This window comes from Mesoplodon mirus (assembly GCF_964341445.2).
Source record: "Mesoplodon mirus genome assembly, chromosome: 4".
Taxonomy (NCBI): domain Eukaryota; kingdom Metazoa; phylum Chordata; class Mammalia; order Artiodactyla; family Ziphiidae; genus Mesoplodon; species Mesoplodon mirus.
In genome coordinates, this window is record NC_138979.1 from 5,496,309 (window position 1) to 5,519,062 (window position 22,754).

The 22,754-nt window shown below is 38.8% G+C and overlaps 1 protein-coding gene across 1 annotated transcript in view; it reads left to right on the forward strand.

Annotated features, from left to right (window-relative positions):
* CUBN (cubilin) overlaps positions 1–22,754 on the forward strand; it is a 270,373-nt gene that overhangs the window by 33,301 nt on the left and 214,318 nt on the right. The window contains exons 18-22 of the mRNA XM_082617071.1: positions 14,388–14,532; positions 14,760–14,938; positions 17,007–17,172; positions 17,523–17,739; positions 20,756–20,886. Of these exons, the coding sequence (XP_082473197.1) occupies positions 14,388–14,532; positions 14,760–14,938; positions 17,007–17,172; positions 17,523–17,739; positions 20,756–20,886 (838 nt within the window). The remainder of the gene's footprint in view (positions 1–14,387; positions 14,533–14,759; positions 14,939–17,006; positions 17,173–17,522; positions 17,740–20,755; positions 20,887–22,754) is intronic.

Genomic DNA, 22,754 nt, shown 5'->3' on the forward strand with positions numbered 1-22,754 from the left:
TAACCTCTTGCCCTCTTCCCTCCTTCACATGTAGAGAGAGGAAGCATAGAATTTTAGCATAAGATCTGAACCTAGCTCAATAATGGAGAAGTGCATTGACCATGGTACCACAATAATATATTTTTTAATCCAGAAGTTTTAAACTCAGATGATAAAGTAAATGTGTATATTCATTCAGTTTATGTTTTCTAAAGTCCCTCACAAAGTACATTAAAGTTTTTCATTATGAAGCAATTTTAGATATTTTTATATAAATAAAAACTAAATTTCCAACATCTGTTTTTCTACTTTGAGAATAGTAAAAATAGCTCACACTTAGAGAGTACTTACTATGCACCAGGATTTTGAGTCTATTTTTGTGTATGGTGTTAGGGAATTTTCTAATTTCATTGTTTTACATGTAGCTGGACAGTTTTTCCAGCACCACTTATTGAAGACACTGTCTTTTCTCCATTGTCTTGCCTCCTTTGTCATAGATTAGTTGACCAATATAAGTATGGCTTTATTTCTGGACTCTCCTGTCTGTTTTTGTGCCAGTACCATACTGTTTTGATTGCTATAGCTTTGAAGTATAATTTGAATCCATGGAGTGTGATACACCTAGTTTTGTTCTTCTTTCTCAAGATTATTTTGGCTATTCATGGTCTTTTGTGTTTCCATACAAATTTTAGAATTATTTGTTCTAATTCTGTAAAAAATGCCATTGGTATTTTGATAGGGATTGTATTGAATCTGTTGATTGTCTTGGGTAGTGTTGTCATCTTAACAATACTAATTCTTCCAATTCATGAGCACACATATCTTTCCATTTGTTTTTGTCATCTTCAGTTTCTTTCATCAATATCTTATAGTTTTCAGAGTATGTCTTTTACTTCTTTAGTTAGATTTATTCCTAGGTATTTTATTCTTCTTGATGCAATTGTAAATGGGATTGTTTCCTTAATTTCTCTTTCTGATAGTTCATTGTTAGGGTATAGAAATGCAACTGATTTCTGTATATTAATTTTGTATCCTGCAAATTTACTGAATTCAGTTATTAGTTCTAGAGTTTTTTGGTGGTGTCTTTAGTATTTTCTATATGTAGTATCCTGTCATCTGCAAACAGTAGCAGTTTTACTGCTTCCTTTCCAATTTGGATTCCTTTTATTTCTTTTTCTTATCTGATTGCTGTGGCTAGGACTTCCAATATTAGGTGGCATAAAAGTGGAGAGAGTGAGCATCCTTGTCTCATTTCTGATCTTAGAGGAAATGACCTCAGCTTTTCACTGTTGAGTATGATGTTGACTGTAGGTCTGTCATATATGACTTTTATTATGTTGAGGAATATTCCCTCTATAGCCACTTTGTTGAAAGTTTTATCATAAATGGGTGTTGAATTTTGTTAAAACCTTTTCTGCATCTATTGAGATGATCATATAGTTTTTATTCTTAAATTTGTTAATGTGGTATATCACATCAATTACTTTGCAGATATTGAACCATCATTGCAACCCTGGGATAAATTCCAGTTGATCATGGTGTATGATCCTTTTAATGTATTGTTGAATTTGGTTTGCTAATATTGTCTTCAGGAGATCTTTTTTTTTTTTGAGGCACGCGGGCCTCTCACTGTTGTGGCCTCTCCCATTGCGGAGCACAGGCTCCGGACGCACAGGCTCAGTGGCCATGATTACGGGCCTAGCTGCTCTGCGGCATGTGGGATCTTCCCAGACTGGGGCACGAACCCGTGTCCCCTGCATCAGCAGGTGGACTCTCAACCACTGCGTCACCAGGGATGCCCCAGGAGGTCTAATTTTTTTAGTCTTAATTTCATTTATTTATGCCCTGATCTTTATGACTTATTTCTTCCTTCTACTAACTTTGGGATTTGTTTGTTCTTCTTTTTCTAGTTCCCTTAGGTGTAAAGTTAGATTGTTTATTTGAAATTTTTCTTATTTCCTGAGGTAAGCTTGTATCGCTATTAACTTCTCTCTTAGAACTGCTTTTGCTTTGTGTCCTACATTTTGGATCATTGTGTTTCCATTTTCATTTGTCTCCAGGTATTTCCTTATTTCCTCTTGATTTGTTCAGTGACCCTTTGGTTACTTAGTAGCATATTTTTTAGCCTCAAAGATGTGGATGTTTGTATTTTTTTTGCAAGGTTTTTTTTTTCCCTGTAGTTGATTTCTAATCTCATACTCCTGTGGTCAGAAAAGTTACTTGATATGATTTCAATCTTATTAAATTTATTGAGACTTTTTTTGTGGCCTAGCATGTGATCTATCCTAGAGAATGTTCCATGTACACTTGGAAAAATGTGTATCCTGCAGCTTTTGGATGGAATGTTTTATATAATCTATCTGGTCTAATGTGTCATTCAAGGCCAATGTTTTCTTATTTATCTTTTATCTGGATAATCTGTCCATTGACATAAGTGGGTGTTAAAGTCCCCTACTTTTATTGTTACTGTCAACTTCTCCCTTTATGTTTGTTAATATTTGCTTTATGTATTAGGTGTACCTATGTTGGGTGCATATATACTTGTAATTGTTACATCGTCTTGTCAGGTTGATTCCTTTACCATGTAATGCCTTTCTTTGTCTCTTGTTACAGGCTTTGTTTTAAAGTCTATTTTGTCTTATCTAAGTATTGCTACCCCAGATTTCATTTCCATTTACATGGAATACCCTTTAACATTTCTTATAAAGCTGGTTTAGCAGTGCTTTTAGCTTTTGCTTGTCTGTAAAACTCTATCTCTCCTTCAGATCTGAATAATAGTCTTGCCAGATACAGTATTCTTGGTTGTATGTATTTTCCTTTCATTGCTTTGAAGATATTGTTACTTTCCCTTCTGGCTCGAAAAATTTCTGCTGAAAAGTCAGCTTATAGTCCCATGGGAGTTCCTATGTATGCAACTAGTTGCTTTTTTCTTGCTGCTTTCAATATTCTCTCTTTATATTTAATTTTTTTTCCGTTTTAATTACAGTGTGTCTTGGTTTATACCTCTTTGGTTTCATCTTGTTTGATACTTTCTGCGCTTCCTGGACCTGGGTATCTGTTTCCTTTCCTGGTTTAGGGAATATTTCAGATATTATTTCTTTAAATAAGTTCTCTGCCCCTTTCTCTCTCTCTTTTCCTTCTGGGACCCCTTTAATGTGAATGTTAGTACACTTGATGTTGTCCCAGAGGTCACTTAAACTATCCTCATTCTTAAACATTCTTTTTTCTTTTTTCTGTTCACCTTGGCTGATTTCCAAGTTTGCTGATTCATTGATTCCTTTGAGTGTATTTTTTATTTCAGTTATTGTATTCTTCAGCTCTTTTTGGTACCTTCTCTGTATTTTCTAACTCTTTGTTAAACTTCTCACAGTGTTCATCATTCTTTTTCAAAGTTCACTGAATATTTTTAAGATCATTACCCTGAACTCTTTATCAAGTAGATTGCTTGTCTCCACTACATTTAGTTCTCTTTCTGAGGATTTGTCTTATTCCTTCCTTTGGAACATATTCCTCTGCTTCCTCATTTTGCCTAATTCTCTGTGTTTATTTTTATGTATTAGGTAGGTAGGTTACATTTCCCACTCTTGGAGAAGCAGCCTTATGTAGAAGATGTCCTATGGGGCCCTGCTGCATACTCGCCTCTGGTCACCAGAGCTTTATGCTCTGTGGGTGCCCCCATGTGGGCTGAGTGGCCCCTTCTGTTGTGACAGAGCCAACTCCTGTGGGCACACTGACAGGTGGGACTGGTCCCTGATCCTGTTGGCTGTTAGGCCTGCCTCTTGAGGTACTGCCAACCCACTGGTGGCCCACTGCTAAGCCCCAGTGTGGCTGGTCACATGGCCTGGGGCATCCTGGGGCTGGGGCTGGGCCCACTAGTGGGTGGGGCTAGGACCTGGCATGGCTGGTTGCATCGTCTGGGGGGGTGTCTCAGGGCCGGTGATGAGCCTGCTGGTAGGCAGGACTGGGTCCTGGAATGGTTGGCCACATGGCCTGGGGGGGTCCTGGGGCTGATGCTGGCCTTCTGGTGGGTGTGACCAGGTCCTGGGGTGGCTGGCTGCAGGGCTGGGGGGCTGATGCTGGAGTCAGCCCGCTGGTGGGCCGATAAGCCGCCAGCACTAACAGGCAAGAGGGAGAACTCCAAAATGACACTTGCCAGCACAAGTGTCTTTGTGGTAGAAGGAGCTCCCCAAAAAGAGTGCCACCAACCTCCGTGTTCCCACAGGGAGTCCCAGTTGCTTCCGGGGTCTCTGGCAGGCTCTCCAATATCAGCCAGTAGGTCTGACTCAGGCTCCTTTTATTTTTTTTATTTTTTTATTTTTTTTTTTTTTGCGGTACGCGGGCCTCTCACTGCCGTGGCCCCCCCCATTGCGGAGCACAGGCTCCGGACGCGCAGGCCCAGCGGCCATGGCTCACGGGCCCAGTCGCTCCGCGGCACGTGGGATCCTCCCAGACCGGGGCACGAACCCGCGTCCCCTGCATCGGCAGGCGGACTCCCAACCACTGCGCCACCAGGGAAGCCCTCAGGCTCCTTTTAAATTACTGCCTGTGCACTGTGACTCGTAGCATGTGAGATTTTGCATGCTTTCCTTCAGAGCGGAGCCTCTATTTCCTCTAGCCCTCTGTCTCTCATGTACATAAACCCTGCTGCCTTTAGAACCAGACTTTCTGGGGGCTCGTCTTCCTAGTGCAGGACCCCTGGGGCTGGGGGAGTTTGATGTGGAGCTAGGACCCCTCACTCTCTGGAAAGAACTGTTGCAGTTATGATTATCTTCCTATTTGTGTGTCACCAACCTGGGGGTATGGATCTTGACTATAGTGTGTCTCTGCCAGTCCTACCTGTCTCGTTATGGTTCCTTATTTATAGCTGTGGAAAACCTTTTCTGCTGGTCTTCAGGTTGTTCTCGTGGATAGTTGCTCTGTACATAGTTGTAAGTTCGGCGTGTGCCCGCGGGAGGGGGTGAGCTCCGGGTCTTCCTCCTCAGCCATCTCCACGCAGCGCTCTGTCTAAGCTCTTACTTTAGTTCAGTCATCTGATGACTCTATAACCTTGAATCCTTTTTTATCTGGATACATGAGTTCCTACTTCTATAAGATGCCCTACCGTTTCCTCCAAACTTTGTAAGGATAAATCAAGGAAATACATCATAAAAGAAGCTTGAAGAATTAAAAACACTGTACTAATGCAAGGCTTTCTCAGGCCAGATTTCTCACTCCTGCCTTGAACTTAATTCGGAGACATCCAATGAAACCCTTTCATGGTTGGCCACTGAAGGATCCACATTCTGATGTGCACTCATACCTACAAAGTCTTGATCAAATTTCCCTCAAGGGTTGTTGATGGAAAAAAGTAAAAGAACCCTGTTATCAGAAGGACAGGTGATGACAGTGATTTGCATAATTGGATAGACTTTTCTGTTATATCCTTGACCATCTCAAAGGAATACAATCAATTGATTTATAGATCTTTAGCATCAGTAAGGGCCTCAGAGGTCATTTAATCTAAATACTTAATTTTACAAATGAGGAAATTGAGGTCACAAAAAGGCAAACTTTAGTTACTGTTGGAACAGGATTTAGATGTACCTACATAGGATTCTAGATAGATGCATATTGACTTAGATCAAAGTTTCTGGCCTTTAATCATATCTATCTATTGGGAAGATTTGTGAACTAAGCCCTTTAAAATAAAGTACATCCACTTCTTTTCATATGCTTCAGACAGTGGGTATGGAAGAAAGTGATACTGGAACCAAATTCAAATGACATTATTACGACTCAGTATATTGCTCCTCAAGATGCTGGTTTTATTTTTAAAAGGTAAACCTAAAAATGACACGTTTAGTCAAAGGAATAAAACAAAGAAGAACAGTATTTCAGATACATTGCTGGTTTGGAGGGAGGATGACTTTGCCATTTATTAATTTGTGAGAGAGAGAAGGCCACCCAAAATTTTAGAAAGGATGACGAACAGAGAGGTAATTCTAGAGAAATGTGGGAGGATGATTATAGGGCATTTTCTTTGGAGTGTGAATAGATGCATTTCCAAGAACCCCAAGTCTTCTCATCTTGTAGTTCCGGATGTCTTGTTGACATGTGACTATGTCCTTTAAATGTAGATTAAGATGTAAGTGCCTAGTGTGTCTCTTTCATGCATAGTGTGGTTTGGAGAGACTTTGTGCTCAGTAAGAAAGCTCCATGAACATTTATTTGAGAATAACATTTAACTACACAGGATAATAACTGTGGTATTGCCCATACTCAGAGTAGCATATCTTTCTTTTTCTTTTTTTTTAAAACAAGAAACACACATTTATGTATTAATTTTTGGATTTATACAGCTCTCTCAAAGTTTCTACTTCTAAAAAGGTGTGTCACCCATGGGTGATGTGATGTGGCTGGTAACAAAAGAATAAGTATAGGAAGAATAGATCAACTGTTCATCCATCTGTTTTTGTCTAAGAGAGCTTTTAAATTGTAGAGAATAGTTCAATGAATGTGACAGAACTGTCTTTCCAGGATAAAAAGCAGCCCCTCTCATTAATATTTCATAAGTGATTTAAGCCATCAGAACTCTGAGTGAAGGACACATAAGGTAGTCATGAAAGTTTAATTTTTAATCCCAGAGAATGCAAGTCCTAGGCTGAATAATAATTTCAGAAGCTTATGTGATGCTAAGGCCAGGGCTTGAAATAGGATATGGAAGGAAATGAACAGAATTGTTTGCCCCACCAGATCTCCTTGACCCATCCCACATCATCCGTCCCTCCCCACCAAAACTGGGGAGGTCGAAAGGGAGCACAGAAGAGAGACTAGTAAGGGAAGGGGGTGGAGAGGAGCCTTGTGGGGAAACAGGAGGGCTTCTGGGGAAGTTGTTCCCTCTTAGAAGAGGAAAGAAAAATAAACAGCAGAGAAAGATTGATAACTATAATTAATAAGATAGGGAGAAGTACATTACACTGAATTTGGCTTCTGAAATCTAGGGAACATGTACCCATTCTACAAGTCTCATTGAATGACAAATTAATCATGTTTTAGACCTCTTGCCAATCCCAGTAAATTCACAAAGCAGAAATTTTACACACATATCTTTACAATGTGATGCAAGTAGAAATTATAAAAAATTTAAAATGTCCAACTTCTTGGAAATCTATAAACTTTCTCCTAAATAATTACTGGGTTAAGGAAGGAAATAGAAAATGAAATGAAAGACAATGTAGAAAGTAAAAAGAAAATGCTATATATCAAAACCAGGTAAAACCTCTAAGATTTTAAAGAAAGAACCAAAAAAATGGGAAAGTGGGAGAGCACAGTAAACTGGAACACTGAAGATCTGTCTTCCCTTGGAATCTGGGGCGGGAGGGGAGGCGGGGTGCTGCACAGCTCTCCCAGGTCCCCGCAGGTCTTTAGATGAATTCAAATTCACAAAGTACTTCCTTTTGCTCTTTGTTAGGCAGTGAAGCTATTCAGCTCCAGCCTTGGGATTGGGTGAGAGAGGGCTGTGACTTCTGGCCTGCCTGAGCACACTTGGTACCCTCAAGGAGACGTGTTGGTCAGAGTCTCATGACTGTGATTCACAGAAAAATTCTTAAGGGTATAAACCCAAATGGCAGAGAAAGAATGAGACCTCTGACGACTGAAGCTGGAATGTGGCTGCAGGAAGCACACTCACCAGAGTAGCCTGAGGAGCATTGTTTTCCAGTTAAGCACATGTTGGAATTAACTTTAGTTCAAAGAAATGTCTTTCTAGAAATGGCAGAAAAAAAGGGGACACGGTGAGATGTTCAGTAGTTTGCGTTCTTAGCGTATTGGATTTGGAGTTTTGGCAGAGACTGGAAGCATTTGGTTAGTTTCTTAGCACTTTTGTTGTCAACACAGTTTTTCCACAATTGCTCTGCCATCCTGATGCTCTTTAATGAAGTGATAAAATGTGCTATTGCTCAGGAGAAATTATTCTACAGATGGGCACGGTGGGGGCCAGGAGATAGATGAGGTGGTAGAACCACCTGGTCTTGGAGTTGTGAGGGATCGTCTAGCGTAGATCTTTCCTGTGTGTGAAGGAGATGCATGTTTACGTGGACATCACAAACCCCATGGAACAAGTGAGACGGAGAGCAGTGAGTGAGAAGAGGAAGCTGTGGAAATCGGGATAATCAAGAACGCTCCAAACTTCTGGGGCAGATCGAGAGGATGACCCATGCTGTCTGGTATAAATGAGAACAATAGTGCATGAAAACATGGCAGAGGACTTCAACTCTCTGTTTTACTGAAGGCGTGATGCTTAACATCAGCAAGCCTCAGTTTCCCCATCTGTAATAGGAATAGCATACAGAAGGATTAGAAGAGGTCATTCACTCATTTATCTATTCATTCTCTGAATATTTATCAAACAACTTGGATGCCAGGCACTGTGTTGGGGATGGGTATGTAAAACACAAGAGATATTAAACAAGTAAGTACACAACTACGTAGTTTCAAGGTGAAGGAAAGAAAGTATATGAAAGAAAATAACAGTGCTGATGACCTTAGTTGAATGGTTAGGGGTAGCTTCCCTAAGGATGTCACATTTTGAGTCTGAAGATGAGAAGGGTTAGCAATGCAAAGAGCTAAGAGAAGGAGGATTCCAGCTAGAGGTACCCACATAGCCTTAGACACTGAACTAAGGAAAAACATGACAAACATGACGAATTGAAAAGAGAGTAGTGCGACTGGAATCACAAAGGAGAGGAGGAGAGAAACAAGAGTTAGGCAGGAACTGGATCTTGTAGGGCTCTGTACACGGGGGTAAAGAAGCTAGTAGCTTTGCTAAATGAAAACAGAAACAATTGGAACATTCTTAGCACAGTCCCTGGATCACCAGGAATGGTTAGTAAAAGTTAACATGATGATGATTCCGATGATGATGATGATGATGGTGGTGGGAGGAGAAGAGAGGTGGAAGCAGGTGACATACTGGAGTTTGCAGTCACGTAGGAACACACTTCTAGGTAAAACTAGACCTGTAGTCCTGATTTGAGAAAAGCAGATTTTTTTTTAAAAAAAAGCAGATAAAGGATAAATTTACTCTATTGATAGAGATATAAGAAGCACCACTGTTTCCAGAGGCATAAAAAGCTTTAAAATTTTAACTATGAAATCATGAAACATAATAATGAATAAAGAAGGATAACAACCTAAGAAAATAATTTTTAGTCCCTGTGTGGCTTCTCTCATCTCTTACCCCTCACCCTTTAGTCTCTCATTTGGAATGGGGCCACATCACCACCCCTCTTTCCCCCACCCTGGCTCCTGTGTACCCAGATGAACCCAAGGCTGGTCTCCAGGATCAAGTCTTTGTTTAGCTAAGGGGCATTTCAACCCAACGCTCACTTCACAAGAAGCCACATGTTAAACATTACTGTATGGTAAGGTTCTGTTTTCAGCTCTTGGTTGGACCAAGCCTAAGTGTCAACGTATTTCGTTTGCTTTGAATTATGATTTAATACTTAATCAAATTTTTGAAATTGTTATATAAATACAAATCTGTATATGTAGCAGATATGAACAAATAAGCACATATATTAAGTCCTGGCTTTAGGACCTGATGTATTACAGATGTTAAAGCTTACTTCTGACTGGGCTTCACATACACCTAAAATTTCAGAATAACTGTGTTTTTCAGCCCAGTTAATTTTATCTCTTTCTACAGGACATGGCTCCTTTATAAGAACTATTTTTCATTAAAAATAACTTCTGTATGAGTAGTTTGTCTTCAGGAACTAGATCCATCTGCTGATGGTAAAGATCAGAAGCATTTGGGCTATTCCATAGGGTTAAAAACCATGGGTCACAGATTATAAACTGGATCTCTGAGCCTGAAACAATCAGTGTTTGCTGAATGAATAAAGCAAACAATGAAAAATCTGGGCCTGGTCCCCAGAACACTAGAATTTGGAATGGTTCTTGTCATTTCTTTGCAAATGTGATCCACAGTAAAGAATGAATTTGATGTGGTGATGCAAGTGACCATGGCATGACTTCAGCTGACTTCTTAAGAAACAGTAAAAACCAGGCTGAAATATGAGTCATTTTTCTTGATTACACTGCAGTAACAAACAGTCAATAACAATAAAACAAATCAAAAGCAATAACAGAAAATTTCTGTGGCTTACAACAACATATGTTTATTCTCCACTGGTGTTAACATGCTAGTCTGGTATCAGTGGCAGTTCTGATCTGGCCCCTGTCCCATCTGTCCCTGGGACCCCAGCCCTTGGTCTTGTGAGAGCAGAAAGGAAAAGACCGTTGAACCATGCAGTGACCCCCAAAGCTTCTACTTAGAAACTGCACATCACTTCTGCTCACATTCCTTAGGGCAAAGCGAGACCTGTGGCCAAGCCCAGAGTCAATGGGAAGGATAAATATTAAATCTCCATAGGGAGACAGCGCAAGTCACAAGGCCGTGAGCTTGTGAGATATTCAGTCTCTCTCAGGAGGAAGTTGAATAGGAAAAACGAAAGAGGTTTTTGTTGTCGCTGAGGGGGCGGAGGCATGCAAATTCACAAGCCCTAAGATGGTGAATACAGGATGCGCTGCCGCATGATTTGGGGTCACTTTAGAGCACGGAGGGATTGTGTATAGTATTGCCATGCCTGGGATCCAGGGAGAATATAGACTTTCAGAATTAATAAGGTTTCATTTCCACCGAGAGAGAGAAACATAGCCAAAATCAATTGTACCTTCTAGGTTTAAAGCCCTTGAGCCCTATAAGTTCCTCTTAAAACATTTGGACTGCAGCTGCCTTTCTCCTTGCTGAAATCCTTGAATTTCATTAGTGAGGCCCAGGGGAACGGCCTGCTTTAGCTTGCTCTGCTGCTATTTGGCTGTTTTTCCTCCTCCTTGTCATCTTCTAAAGGGCAAAATAGAAAAGAGAGACATTCGCTATGGTCTTAGCAGAAGCGAATGGCACCCCAGAGGGTTCAAGAGCAGGAGGACATCTCACTCCGTGTTTCATGCCTTTCTGGTTTCCAAGAACTGTAGTATGGCTGCGTCTCTAACAAAAACTGAACCATCATACCACGCCTTAAAATTAACGAAACAACAAGTGTCTGTCAGACACCTATTTGCAAAGTTCTGTGTTAGATGCTGAAGGTGATACGGAAATTTTGTCTTCCTTCAGAGATTTGCTGTTTGGTTGGGGAGCTATGTAGCATAACTTTACAGCTGTGTGTGAAATTTGCGTTCAGCTCATAGAAAGGAACTGGTTTGGGATGAGTCAGTGGAGAGGCATGCGGTTTCCAGCGTCTGTGTAAGACTCTATCATATGGCTGTACCATGATTTATTTCATCACCCTCCTATTATTAGACATGTGGAATATTTTCAATTCTTGTGTTTATAGAGCATACTCTGATGTGGAACCTTGTGTGTCTTTGTCTGCATCTTGAATGATTTCCTTATGACAGAGTGTGAGAAGTGAAGTTACCGGGTCCAAAACTATGAACATTTCCAAGACTCCTGATACATATTGTCCAATTATTTTCCAGAAATTTATACTTCCACCCAGTTATGCATGGGAGTGACATGTTACCATATCCCTACCAGCTTTGAGGATTATACTTTTAAGCTCTTCCCTTTACTGCCCATTCCCTTTGACCTGGATATTCTGCCAAGTTTCAACTTAAAAGTTACTTCTGCTGAGAAATATTCCCTAATTCTCTGTAGGAGTTCAGAGTATTTGGTTAAGTCAATGGTTCTCTACACTTTAAGACCTTCTTATATCAACCTTATGCTATTCTGAAATGAAATTCATAGATAATATCAGCTCACATTGTATACATACATTATATAAATAAAAATAAAATTGTAAGTGTAAGATTTAGGAGAAATAAAGCAAAGTAAAAAAAAAAAATTATGGGGACTTCCCTGGTGGCACAGTGGTTAAGACTCCATGCTCCCAACGCAGGGGGCCTGCGTTCGATCCCTGGTCAGGGAGCTAGATCCTACACGCATGCCACAACTAAGGAGCCCATCTGCCGCAACTGACAGGGCGCAACCAAATAAATAAATAAATAAATAAATAAAATTAAATTTTAAAAATTATGACACTATGTTAAAAGCCTAGGCAAGCTGCACTTGAAGACAGAATGAAGTCGTAATTTGTTTGCTCCCTAGACCCTATCAGCGCTGCACTAAAAACGCAGGCTGACGTGACTATGTAGGTTGGTGAATTTTCTGAAATGGTGACCAATTCTTGGCAGATTTCCAGGAGCAAAAAAAGAACTTCTTTTGATTTACACTCTACTTGTAATCCTGGAAAATCTGGTGTGTATTAGAATTGAGCAAAAATATTTTGCATTTGGTATATAAAATAGAGCTAGGTTTTACACTTATAACTGTCACTGCATTGAAGGTCACATAGGAGATAGGAGAATCCTCACTGTGTGTGACTGTCTCTCACATTTCAGGGTGTTTAGTTATCTTTGGTCCCCAGCCACTAAATGCCAGTAGCGCCCCACCACCATCCTGTTAATAATGAAAACCAAACCAAATATGCCTTCACGGATTTCCAAAATGCCTAGCTGAGGTACCTGTGGAGACCCATTGTGTTAAGTAGTAAAAGAGCACTCTCTACTTCCCTGAATGTGACACTCATGCTTTTGAAAAAAAAGTGCTTGCTTGTTGTGTGTACCTGTGAGCAGTGACTGTCTTTCACAGCAATATCACCAGTACAGGCCCTGGTGTTTGTTGATGCCTTGAAGATGTTAGTCGAGGGAATGGATTAGTAGGTGGATGGCTGGCTCTTCCAAAAGAATTCTGTAGAGCAAAGGTAGTGTGAATATCCATGGAAGAATTCCTGATTTGAGTGAGGAACTTCAAAAAGGTCAAGAAGAACAATGGCTATTCTTCAGTCCACCTTTTCTAGTACTAAGCATTTCGCTAAGGAATTCGCACATTTGTTTCACCTGTTTGCTCCAACTGCTTGAGCTTGGCTTAGATTTAGTAACTTGTTCAAAGTTATTAAGTGTGGAGGTTTGTAAGTGACAGAGGTGGGAATTGAATCCAGTTTGCCTGACTCTGTAGACCATGCTCACGGCCACCACACTATAAGATACTGACTGTTGATTTAAAATAGGTGGTCTTTATAATATGAAGGAAATTTTCTTTTGCTCCTGACTTTCTAAGAGTTTTGTTTCTAATAAATAGGAATGCTAACAAACTTTTTGACATCTATAGAGATAAATAGCTTAGCTTATTGGATCTATTGGTGAGCTTAATTTATAATTTGGGAGTTATTTGTAGTGAGGTGGATGGACCTATAGTCTGTCATACAGAGTAAAGTAAGTCAGAAAGAGAAAAACAAATACTGTATGCTAACACATATATATGGAATCTAAAGAAAAAAAAGTGATCATGAAGAACCTAGGAGCAGGACAGGAATAAAGACACAGATGTAAAGAATGGACTTGAGGACACGGGGAGGGGGAAGGGTAAGCTGAGACGAAGTGAGAGAGCGGCATGGACATATATACACTACCAAATGTAAAACAGATAGCTAGTGGGAAGCAGCCACATAGCACAGGGAGATCAGCTCGGTGCTTTGTGTCCACCTAGAGGGGTGGGATAGGGAGGGTGGGAGGGAGATGCAAGAGGGAGGAGATATGGGGATATATGTATATGTACAGCTGATTCACTTTGTTATACAGCAGAAACTAACACACCACTGTAAAGCAATTATACTTCAATAAAGATGTTAAAATATATATATATATATATATATATATATATATATATATATATATATATATATAAAATTTGAAACAATCCTTGCATTACTCTTATCCTCATGTTTTATTTGATATATAAGCCTAACAATGGAGATAACTCATTTTTCTAGAACCGTGTTTAGGATTTTTGTATCTATATTAATAGGTGAGATCTACCCATAGTTTTCCTTTGTATTATCTATGTTGGGATTTGGTGAGATGGTTCTGAGACAAATTATTTGGGAATTGTTCCATGTTTAAGGGTTCCTTAGAACAAATTATATATGGGAATTATCTTTTCCTTAGAAGTTTAATATAACTTACCAGGTAGAGCGTCTTCTAGGAGTTTTTTGGTGGAGAACTAATTATTTGTATTATATTCAATTTTATCCATGGCTTATTGCCTATTCAGATTTTATTTTTCTTCTCCTTGAGATAATTTTAGTAATTTATATTTTTCTGGAAATAACCATTTCAAACATTCAACTATATTAACATAGTGCTGTACATAGAATTATCATATTAAACAAGTGTTTTGTATCTGTATTTGTATCATGTTTGTCATTTTAAATTTTTTGTATTTGTGCTTCTTTTCTTTTTTTATTCCTTTTCTTTATTGATTAGAATTCTTGATTAGGATTACAGATCAATTTTCTTCTTCTGTTTAGGTTCGAGATGATCAAACCTTACTTGGAAAAGTCTGTGGCAATGAAACCCTCTCTCACATTAAATCCATTACTAATAGTATCTGGATCAGGCTTAAAATAGATGCTTCTGTTGTAAGAGCTAGTTTCAGTGCTGTTTATCAAGTCGGTAAGAAAACTTATGCCTTAATTTTTAAATGTCTCATTTGCCTGATTATAACATTTTCATTTCTTGAAATAATTGAGTAATTTTATGTCCTCCAGTGGTAAGGGGAAAATTCTAAGAGTAGTGTTACATTCCATTATGTCCTTATGCAGAGTGAAACTTTGCAGTAAAATTGAGGGCAACAATCATTTATCTCTGGACAAACACTACTATCATTTTCATACTTACAGCTTGTGGAGGTGACTTAACTGGAGAAGGGGTCATTCGCTCGCCCTTTTATCCTAATGTATATCCAGGAGAAAGGATCTGCAGGTGGACCATCCACCAACCCCAAAGCCAAGTGGTTCTTCTCAACTTCACTGCCTTTGACATGGGAAGTTCTGCTCACTGTGACACAGATTATATTGAGGTGAGAGTAAAACACTTTTGAATATTTGCACTTGATTGGATATTATTAAAAATATTATGTCATGTTTTCCTCAAATCGATTACATGAAACAAAACTAGTTTATAGGTGCAAAATCCTCAACAAAATTCTAGCTAACTGAATCCAGCAGCATATAAAGAGGATTATGTACCATGACCAAATGGGATTTATCCCCGGAATGCAAGGTTGGTATCTGTCCAAAAATCAGTCAGTGTAAAATAAAATAAAGGGGGAAAAAAAACCCCACATAATTACCTCAATAGATGCAAGAAAAAAAAAGAAAAGCATTTGACAAAGTTCAATACCTTTTCATGATAAAAACACTCAACAAATCAAGAATAGAAGGGAACTTCCTTAATCTGATAAAGGGCATCTGTAAAAAAACCCCACAGCTAACATCATATTTAGTGATGAAACACTAAATACTTTGCCTCTATGGTCAGTAAAAAGACAAAGATGTCTGTTCTCACCACTTGTATTCAACATTATACTGGAGCGGAGCGGTGGGGTGGCTTCTGGGTCTCCCGGCCCTTCCAGGACTCGGCTCTGGGCTGACAGTGCCCCGCAGCCACGTTAGGGTTTCCCTCTCGGCCGTTTAGGGAGGGCCGCCGGTGCCCTCAACTGCCTCACCTGGACACGAAGGCTGACCTTCTTGTCTTGACCACGAAACCAGGAATAACCAGGTGACATGAGTTAGTCCCTCCTTTCAGAGGAGTGACCTGCCGTTGCTAGAAACTGCAGGACGGTTCCTACACTGATGTGGACCCAACCCCAGGAGACACTAAGTGAAAGAAAGCAGAGAGTGGCAAAACGTGTGAAGATGTGCATTGTTGGCAGGTTTTGGGAGGATAAAAATATGGAGCAATGGAACAGAATAGAAAATCCAGAAATAAATTCATACCTTTATGACCAATTGATTTTTGAAAAGGGTGCCAAGACAATTCAATGGGAAAAAGTAGTTTTTTCAAGTGGTGCTGAATATGCACATACAAAATCATGGAACTGGACTCCTTCCTTATACCATACACAAAAATTAACTCAAAATGGACCATAGACCTAAATTTCATAGCTAAAACTATGAAACGCTTGAAGAAAACATAGGAGTAAATATCTGTGACCTTGGGTTAGGCAAAGCCTTCTTAGATCTGACACAAAAAGATGCAACAAAAGAAAAATTGGACTTCATTGAAATTAAAAACAAATAATCTAATTTTTTAAATGGGCAAAGAATATGAATATATATTTCTTTAAAGAAGATATACAAATAGTCAGTAAACACATGAAAAAGATGCTCAACATCACTAATCATCAGGGAAATACAAATCAAACCACAATGAGATACTGCTTCACACCTGCTAGGATACTATAATCAAGAAGTCAGATAATAACAAGTGTTGAAATTAGAGTCCTTTTACACTTACACACTGCTGGTGAGCATTTAAATGGTACAGCTGCTTTGGAAAACAATTGGCAGTTCCTCAAAAAGTTAAACGTAGAGTTATCATTTGATCCAGCAATTCCACTTCTAGGTATACACCGAAGGGAAACAAAAATATACATCCACACAAAAATTTGTACATGAATGACTACAGTCGTTATTCATAGTAGCCAAAATGTAAAAACAACCTAAACGTCCATCAATTGATGTGTATTAATAAAATGTGATATATCCATACAGTGAACTATTATATGGCATTAAAAAGAAATGAAGTAATGACACATGATACAAAATGGATGAACTTTGAAAACATTATGCTAAGTGAAAGTAGCTAGTTACAAAAGACCACATATTGTATGATTTCATTTATTTGAAATGTCCAGAAGAGGCAATCTTATGGAAACAGAAAATAAATTATGGCATCCTGGGGCTGGGGTTTGAGGGGGATGGGGACCGGCTGCTAAGGGGGATAGAGTTTCTTTCCAGGAGACTAAAATATTCTAAAATTGATTTTTACTATACTAATAAACATTTTAGAAAAAAATATATTTGAAGCAGTTTTCCAAAATAAATATCTAACAAAATAAATTTGAACATATCTTTTTTACTTAGATTGGTAGCAGTTCCATTTTGGGTTCTCCTGAAAATAAAAAATATTGTGGCACAGATGTACCTTCGTTTATAACATCCGTGTACAATTCTCTTCATGTCATATTCGTGAAAAGTTCTTCTGCTGAAAATCATGGTTTCATGGCTAAATTTAGTACTGCGGCTTTGGGTAAGAGATTGATTCCCCTACTTTGCCTCTTGTGCTTGTATCAGAATAAGTGAACAATGGAAATAAATTATTATAGAAATTTAATCTACACTACAGATGTGTAGTCATCTACACTGTAAAAATTTTAAAGTACACTCAAAGGCAAAGAAAATATATATATTTCCTAATCAGCACATGTCAGTAATTAACTGATGTCTATTAATAAGAGAAAAACTAGGTTATCTTCAGTGACATGGAAGGAACTTTTTTCTTTTTGACCTTTTAAGAGGTTATGATCAGATTATTTTATTTGAAATTATTTATTTGTTGGTTACTTGTTCTGATAATTATTATTACTTTTATTTCAACAGCATGTGGAAAAGTTCTTACAGAGTCAACAGGAAGCATTCAAAGTCCTGGCCATCCAAATATCTACCCCCATGGTGTCAACTGTACCTGGCACATAATAGTCCAACCTGGTCACCTGATTCATCTGAGATTCAGGGAATTTCATCTGGAGTTTCATTACAATTGCACAAAGGACTATCTAGAAGTTTATGACACTGGTTCTCAGACATCCCTTGGGAGGTGAGATTATTTTGTTTTTTGATTTTTAACACAAAAACTTCCTGCTTTCTTGCACTCCTGCTTCAGTGATGGATTTAAAGTCCATCATGTTGTGTTATAAAAACCAGGTGAGGGCCTCCCTGGTGGCGCAGTGGTTGAGAGTCCGCCTGCCGATGCAGGGGATACGGGTTCGTGCCCCGGTCTGGGAGGATCCCATATGCCGCGGAGCGGCTGGGCCCGTGAGCCATGGCCACTGGGCCTGCGCATCCGGAGCCTGTGCTCCGCAACGGGAGAGGCCACAACAGTGAGAGGCCCGCATACAGCAAAAAGAAAAAAAAAAATTAAAAAAAAAAAAACAAAAAAAACCAGGTGAGATCAACACTCTTCTCAGTGACAATTTCTACATCACTACTCACTACTCTGTAGCCTTGGCCATTAGTAACTACCTTTTGGCATGTGGATATACCCATGAAGCCATCACCAAAATCAAGGTAATGCACATATCCATTACCCTCACACCTTCTTCCTGCCCATTACAATTCCTCACTTTGCTCCTCATCCCCAGCCCCAGGAAACCACGAAACTGCTTTCTATCACTGTAAATTAGTTTGCATATTCTGGAATTATATAAAAGTGGCATCATTCTGTATGTACTCATTTTTCATCTGAGTTTTCTCAGTCAGGCTAATATTTTTTTTTTTTTTTTTTTCTTTTTGTGGTATGCGGGCCTCTCACTGTTGTGGCCTCTCCCGTTGCGGAGCACAGGCTCCGGACACGCAGGCCCAGCGGCCATGGCTCACGGGCCCAGCCGCTCCGCGGCATATGGGATCCTCCCAGACCGGGGCACGAACCCGCATCCCCTGCATCGGCAGGCGGACTCTCAACCACTGCGCCACCAGGGAGGCCCTAAGTCAGGCTAATATTTTGTTGAGCTCCTTGGACCTGAGGGTTTACAGTTTTATGAAATATGAAACATTTTGGACCATTAGTTCTTGAAATGCTTTTTCTGTCTCCCCTCCTCTTGGGATTCTGATTACATGTATCTTAGGCCATTTGATGTTGTCCCAGAACTCACTGATACTCTCTTCATTTGATTTTGTGTCTTTGTTCTCTGTGCATTTCATTTTGGAAAGTTTCTATTGCTCTGTATTCGAGTGCACTAATCTTCTTTTCTACAGTGTCTATCTGCTATTAATCCTACCAAATGCATCTTTTCATCTCAGACATCGTAGTTTTCACTTCTGGAAATTCATCTGGGGCCATCTTTTATGTCTTCCACATCTCTACTTTACACATTAATTTTTTGCCTCTAGCTTCTTAAATTGGTGGGATACAGTTATAACTGTTTTTATGTCTTTGTCTGCTAATTCAGTCCTCCGTGTCATTTCTTGCTACCTTTAGATTTTGATCAATTTTTCTTCTCATTATGGGTCATACTTTCCTCCTTCTTTTCATGCTTGGTAATATTTGATAGGACGACACACATTTTCAAATTTGTGTTTGTGCACTGGACACTACTGTATTCTTGGGCTTTGTTTTGGGATGCAGATAAGTTACTTTGAAACAGTTTGATCATTTCCAGTTTTGCTGTTAAACTCACTTGTCTCCTGTCTCTGAAGAGTCATTGTCCTTCACTGCTTGATAGCCAGTGTCTTGAGAGCCATTGTTCTATCTATTTTTGTCCAGATTTTCAGTTGTTTCAGATACAAGATTATGTAAATCCAGCCCCTGTTATTACGTCTTTGTTGGAAATAGATATCTCCTGATTCCTTTTTTCCCCTTTTTGTATTTCATTTTCTTTTTCCTCATCCATTTTTTAAACATTTTTCTTTATCCATTATTTCCTTATACTTATTTTTTCCCCCAGTTTTATTCTCCCTCTTCATTTTTTGATCTTTCTTGTCTTAATCTTTAAGTTTTTAAAATTCCTTCTTTTTTTCTTTTTCTTTCTTATGGTACTTGACTTGTAATCTCTGAAAAATACATAATTTTTGCTGAATGACATAAACTACAATGATCTAGTCCAAATTTGGCAGACATGGGCATATAGAGAGACATTTAGAATATTAATTAGTTCATCTACCTTTGTTTTGATCAAGATATTAAGTCATTTTAACACTGAAATGGTTTTATACACCTTTTCTTTTCCTTTTTCTTTTACAGAAATTAACTCATCCATTTCCCATATTTAATACTTTGTCTTATTTTGGTTTCTATTTTTTCCCCCTGTCATTCCATTAAGTTACTGTTACCAAGTGTTCTCTGAATTGAGATTTCTATTTTCTAGCCACTCCTTCTTATAAATGTTTCTCTAGATAGAAGCTCACGACATAATGTCTTTTATTACAGTTCTACTTTTAGCTTTACTACAAGAGTTTTTCTGAGTAAAATTGTTTTCTTCAACAAAAACTTGACATGGTTTAGTAATCAAACTCTTACCTCTGCATAGGCCAGCTGGATAAAGACAATAGATTCCACCTGTATAAGGCTTACTGTTCCAGGCACTGTTCTAAGTTCTTTATATACAGTGTATTAACTCGTACAGTTCTCAAAACAACTCTGAAGTAGGTGGTGTCATCACCCCCATTTTACAGATGGGAAAACTGAGGCATAGATGTTGAGTCCTCTGCCCAAAGTCATAAAGCCTCTAAGAGATAGAGCTGACTCTAGAGTCTGTGCTCTCTGAGTTTATAATACATGGTTTTCCTTTGTTGCGTAAGTGTGTTGATTACATTTCTATGAATAAGTTCAGTAACGTGCGGTATGGTGACTCCTATAGCTCGTAATTTCTAATTTCATTGAACTTCTGTTACAAGTCACACAGCTAAGCACATACATAAAACCATCTAAAGGAAGTAATCATGAATTGGATGATCTTTAGCAACTTTGTAAATGGTTTGTGCTTGAAATATACTTGTTTTTTAAGGTTAATAGGGGATATTATTGTTGTTATTTTTTTATATGTCCTAATTTGGGGTACATCATTTCAAGCATACTGAAAGTTTTTAAACCTGTGTTCTTTCTTGGTTTCAAATAGATATTGTGGAAAATCCATCCCACCCTCTCTTACCAGTAGTGATAACTTATTAATGCTTACATTTGTGGCTGACTCTGACCTTGCTTATGAAGGCTTTTTAATAAACTATGAAGCAATTGATGCATCAGCAGGTAATAAAATAGCATTGTATGCTTGGTTTCACTTACTCCATTAAAGAATAGTACTGTGAGAATACTTCATGCCAAAATCTGTGACATAATGAAAGATGCTTTTAGAATACAGTGTAGTGACTTAAGTGCCTTCCATATTAAATATAGAGTAATGAAAAGGTAAGAGTATTTTATCAATGTTAAATTTTCTAATTTTGGTAATTGTACTCTGGTTTTGTAAGAAAATATTTATGTTCTTAGGAATAATAAAGCAATGGGAGCAAAGTATATACGTATGTAGTAAATCTGAGTAAAAGGAATTTGAGAGCTTTTTCTTACAACTTTTCTGTGAGTTTAAAATTCTGTCAAAATTAAATGTTACAAAAGAGACCAAACACTTATTTAAAGAAATTAGAGAAGGGGAGGGTGGGACGAATTGGAAGATTAGGTTTGACATAAATACACTACCGCGTGTAAAACAGATAGCTGGTGGGAACGTGCTGTAGAGCACAGGGAGCTCAGCTTGGTGCTCTATGATGACCTAGATGGGGGGAGCGGGGGAGGGAGGTCCAGGAGGGAGGGGATATATGTATACATACAGCTGATTCACTTCATTGTACAGCAGAAACTAACACAACATTGTAAAGCAATTTTATTTTACTCCAATAAAAAAAAGAAAGAAATTAGAAAAAGGACAACAGAATAAGAAACTACTACATGTAATTCTACGGCAGAAAATGAAAGATTTTTGGTCAAAATATGCATTTCTAAATTTGACTTAATGAAATTGAATCTTTTCAGCTTTTTTCCTTTTAGTGTATTTTTCCTATTACTTAATTCTCATCATTACTCTGCTCTTTGCAAATGCAGTGTGAGAAACAAACACGCTTTGCCAGCAGGGTCCTTGAGGTCATACATAAACCAGAGATGCTCCCAGCCCCAGAACCTATGGGATTTAGGAGGATGTCATGTTTTCTTAGGCTCATGTTCCCACCTGGGATGTGTACCTTTTTAGGGAGTCTGGGTTTTCCTTTTGCATAATATTTAGAAAGATAGTTCATGGACCAAAATACTATGCAGTGTAGACATACAGGGGGTGGGGGGGTGTGGCTGAGCTTCCTAAGCATTTCACACCTTTGATTGTCCCAGAAACATGTAATTCTCGGATGCTTAAGAAAGTACTGAGAGCGTTTCCCTGTACCAGATGTGCTCCCTCTGACACCGTCCTGCATCCAGAACTCCCCAGCCTCTCATCTTTTAAAGCCCGCGCTCCCTTAAAAAAAAAAAAAAAAAAGGTAAATTAATCTTCCCCTTGGAGTTTCCACCAATTTCTCACTTATTTCCTCTCAGAGCAGCTGGCCACTATTGTTCATTTCAGGCTGTTCTCTGTAATAGTTCAAGCTCTGTTTTGGAAGCATGGCTTTAGATTTCTCCAGGATCCTGAGTGTGAGAAAATCATACACTTTTCTCTCCTGTGGGCTCCACTCTTGAGATAGTTCATTATCTAGCTCCAGCACTTGGGAAATTGAATCCCCAGCAGTTACAGTTGGTTATGTTATGTGATTGACATGTTTACTGGACTTCGTTCAGATTTTTCACATCCAATGACCAAAACCGGCTTCTCAAGATATTCTAGTTGCACACAATTTTCCATACTTTTGTGGTTTTATATGCCTCATACATTTGGCCCAAACCACAGCTGAATATTAGGTTAGGATTTGGAGCAAGTCACTTGAACTCTCTGGGCCATAGTTTTCTCATCTGTAAAATTAAGGGATTGGACCTGATGATCTTTGGGGTGTCTTCTGCCTTTAATCAACTATGAACACAAGTTTAATTTGCCGCATGAATAAACTAGCTGTAAATCAGATAACAAACGATACAGGTGG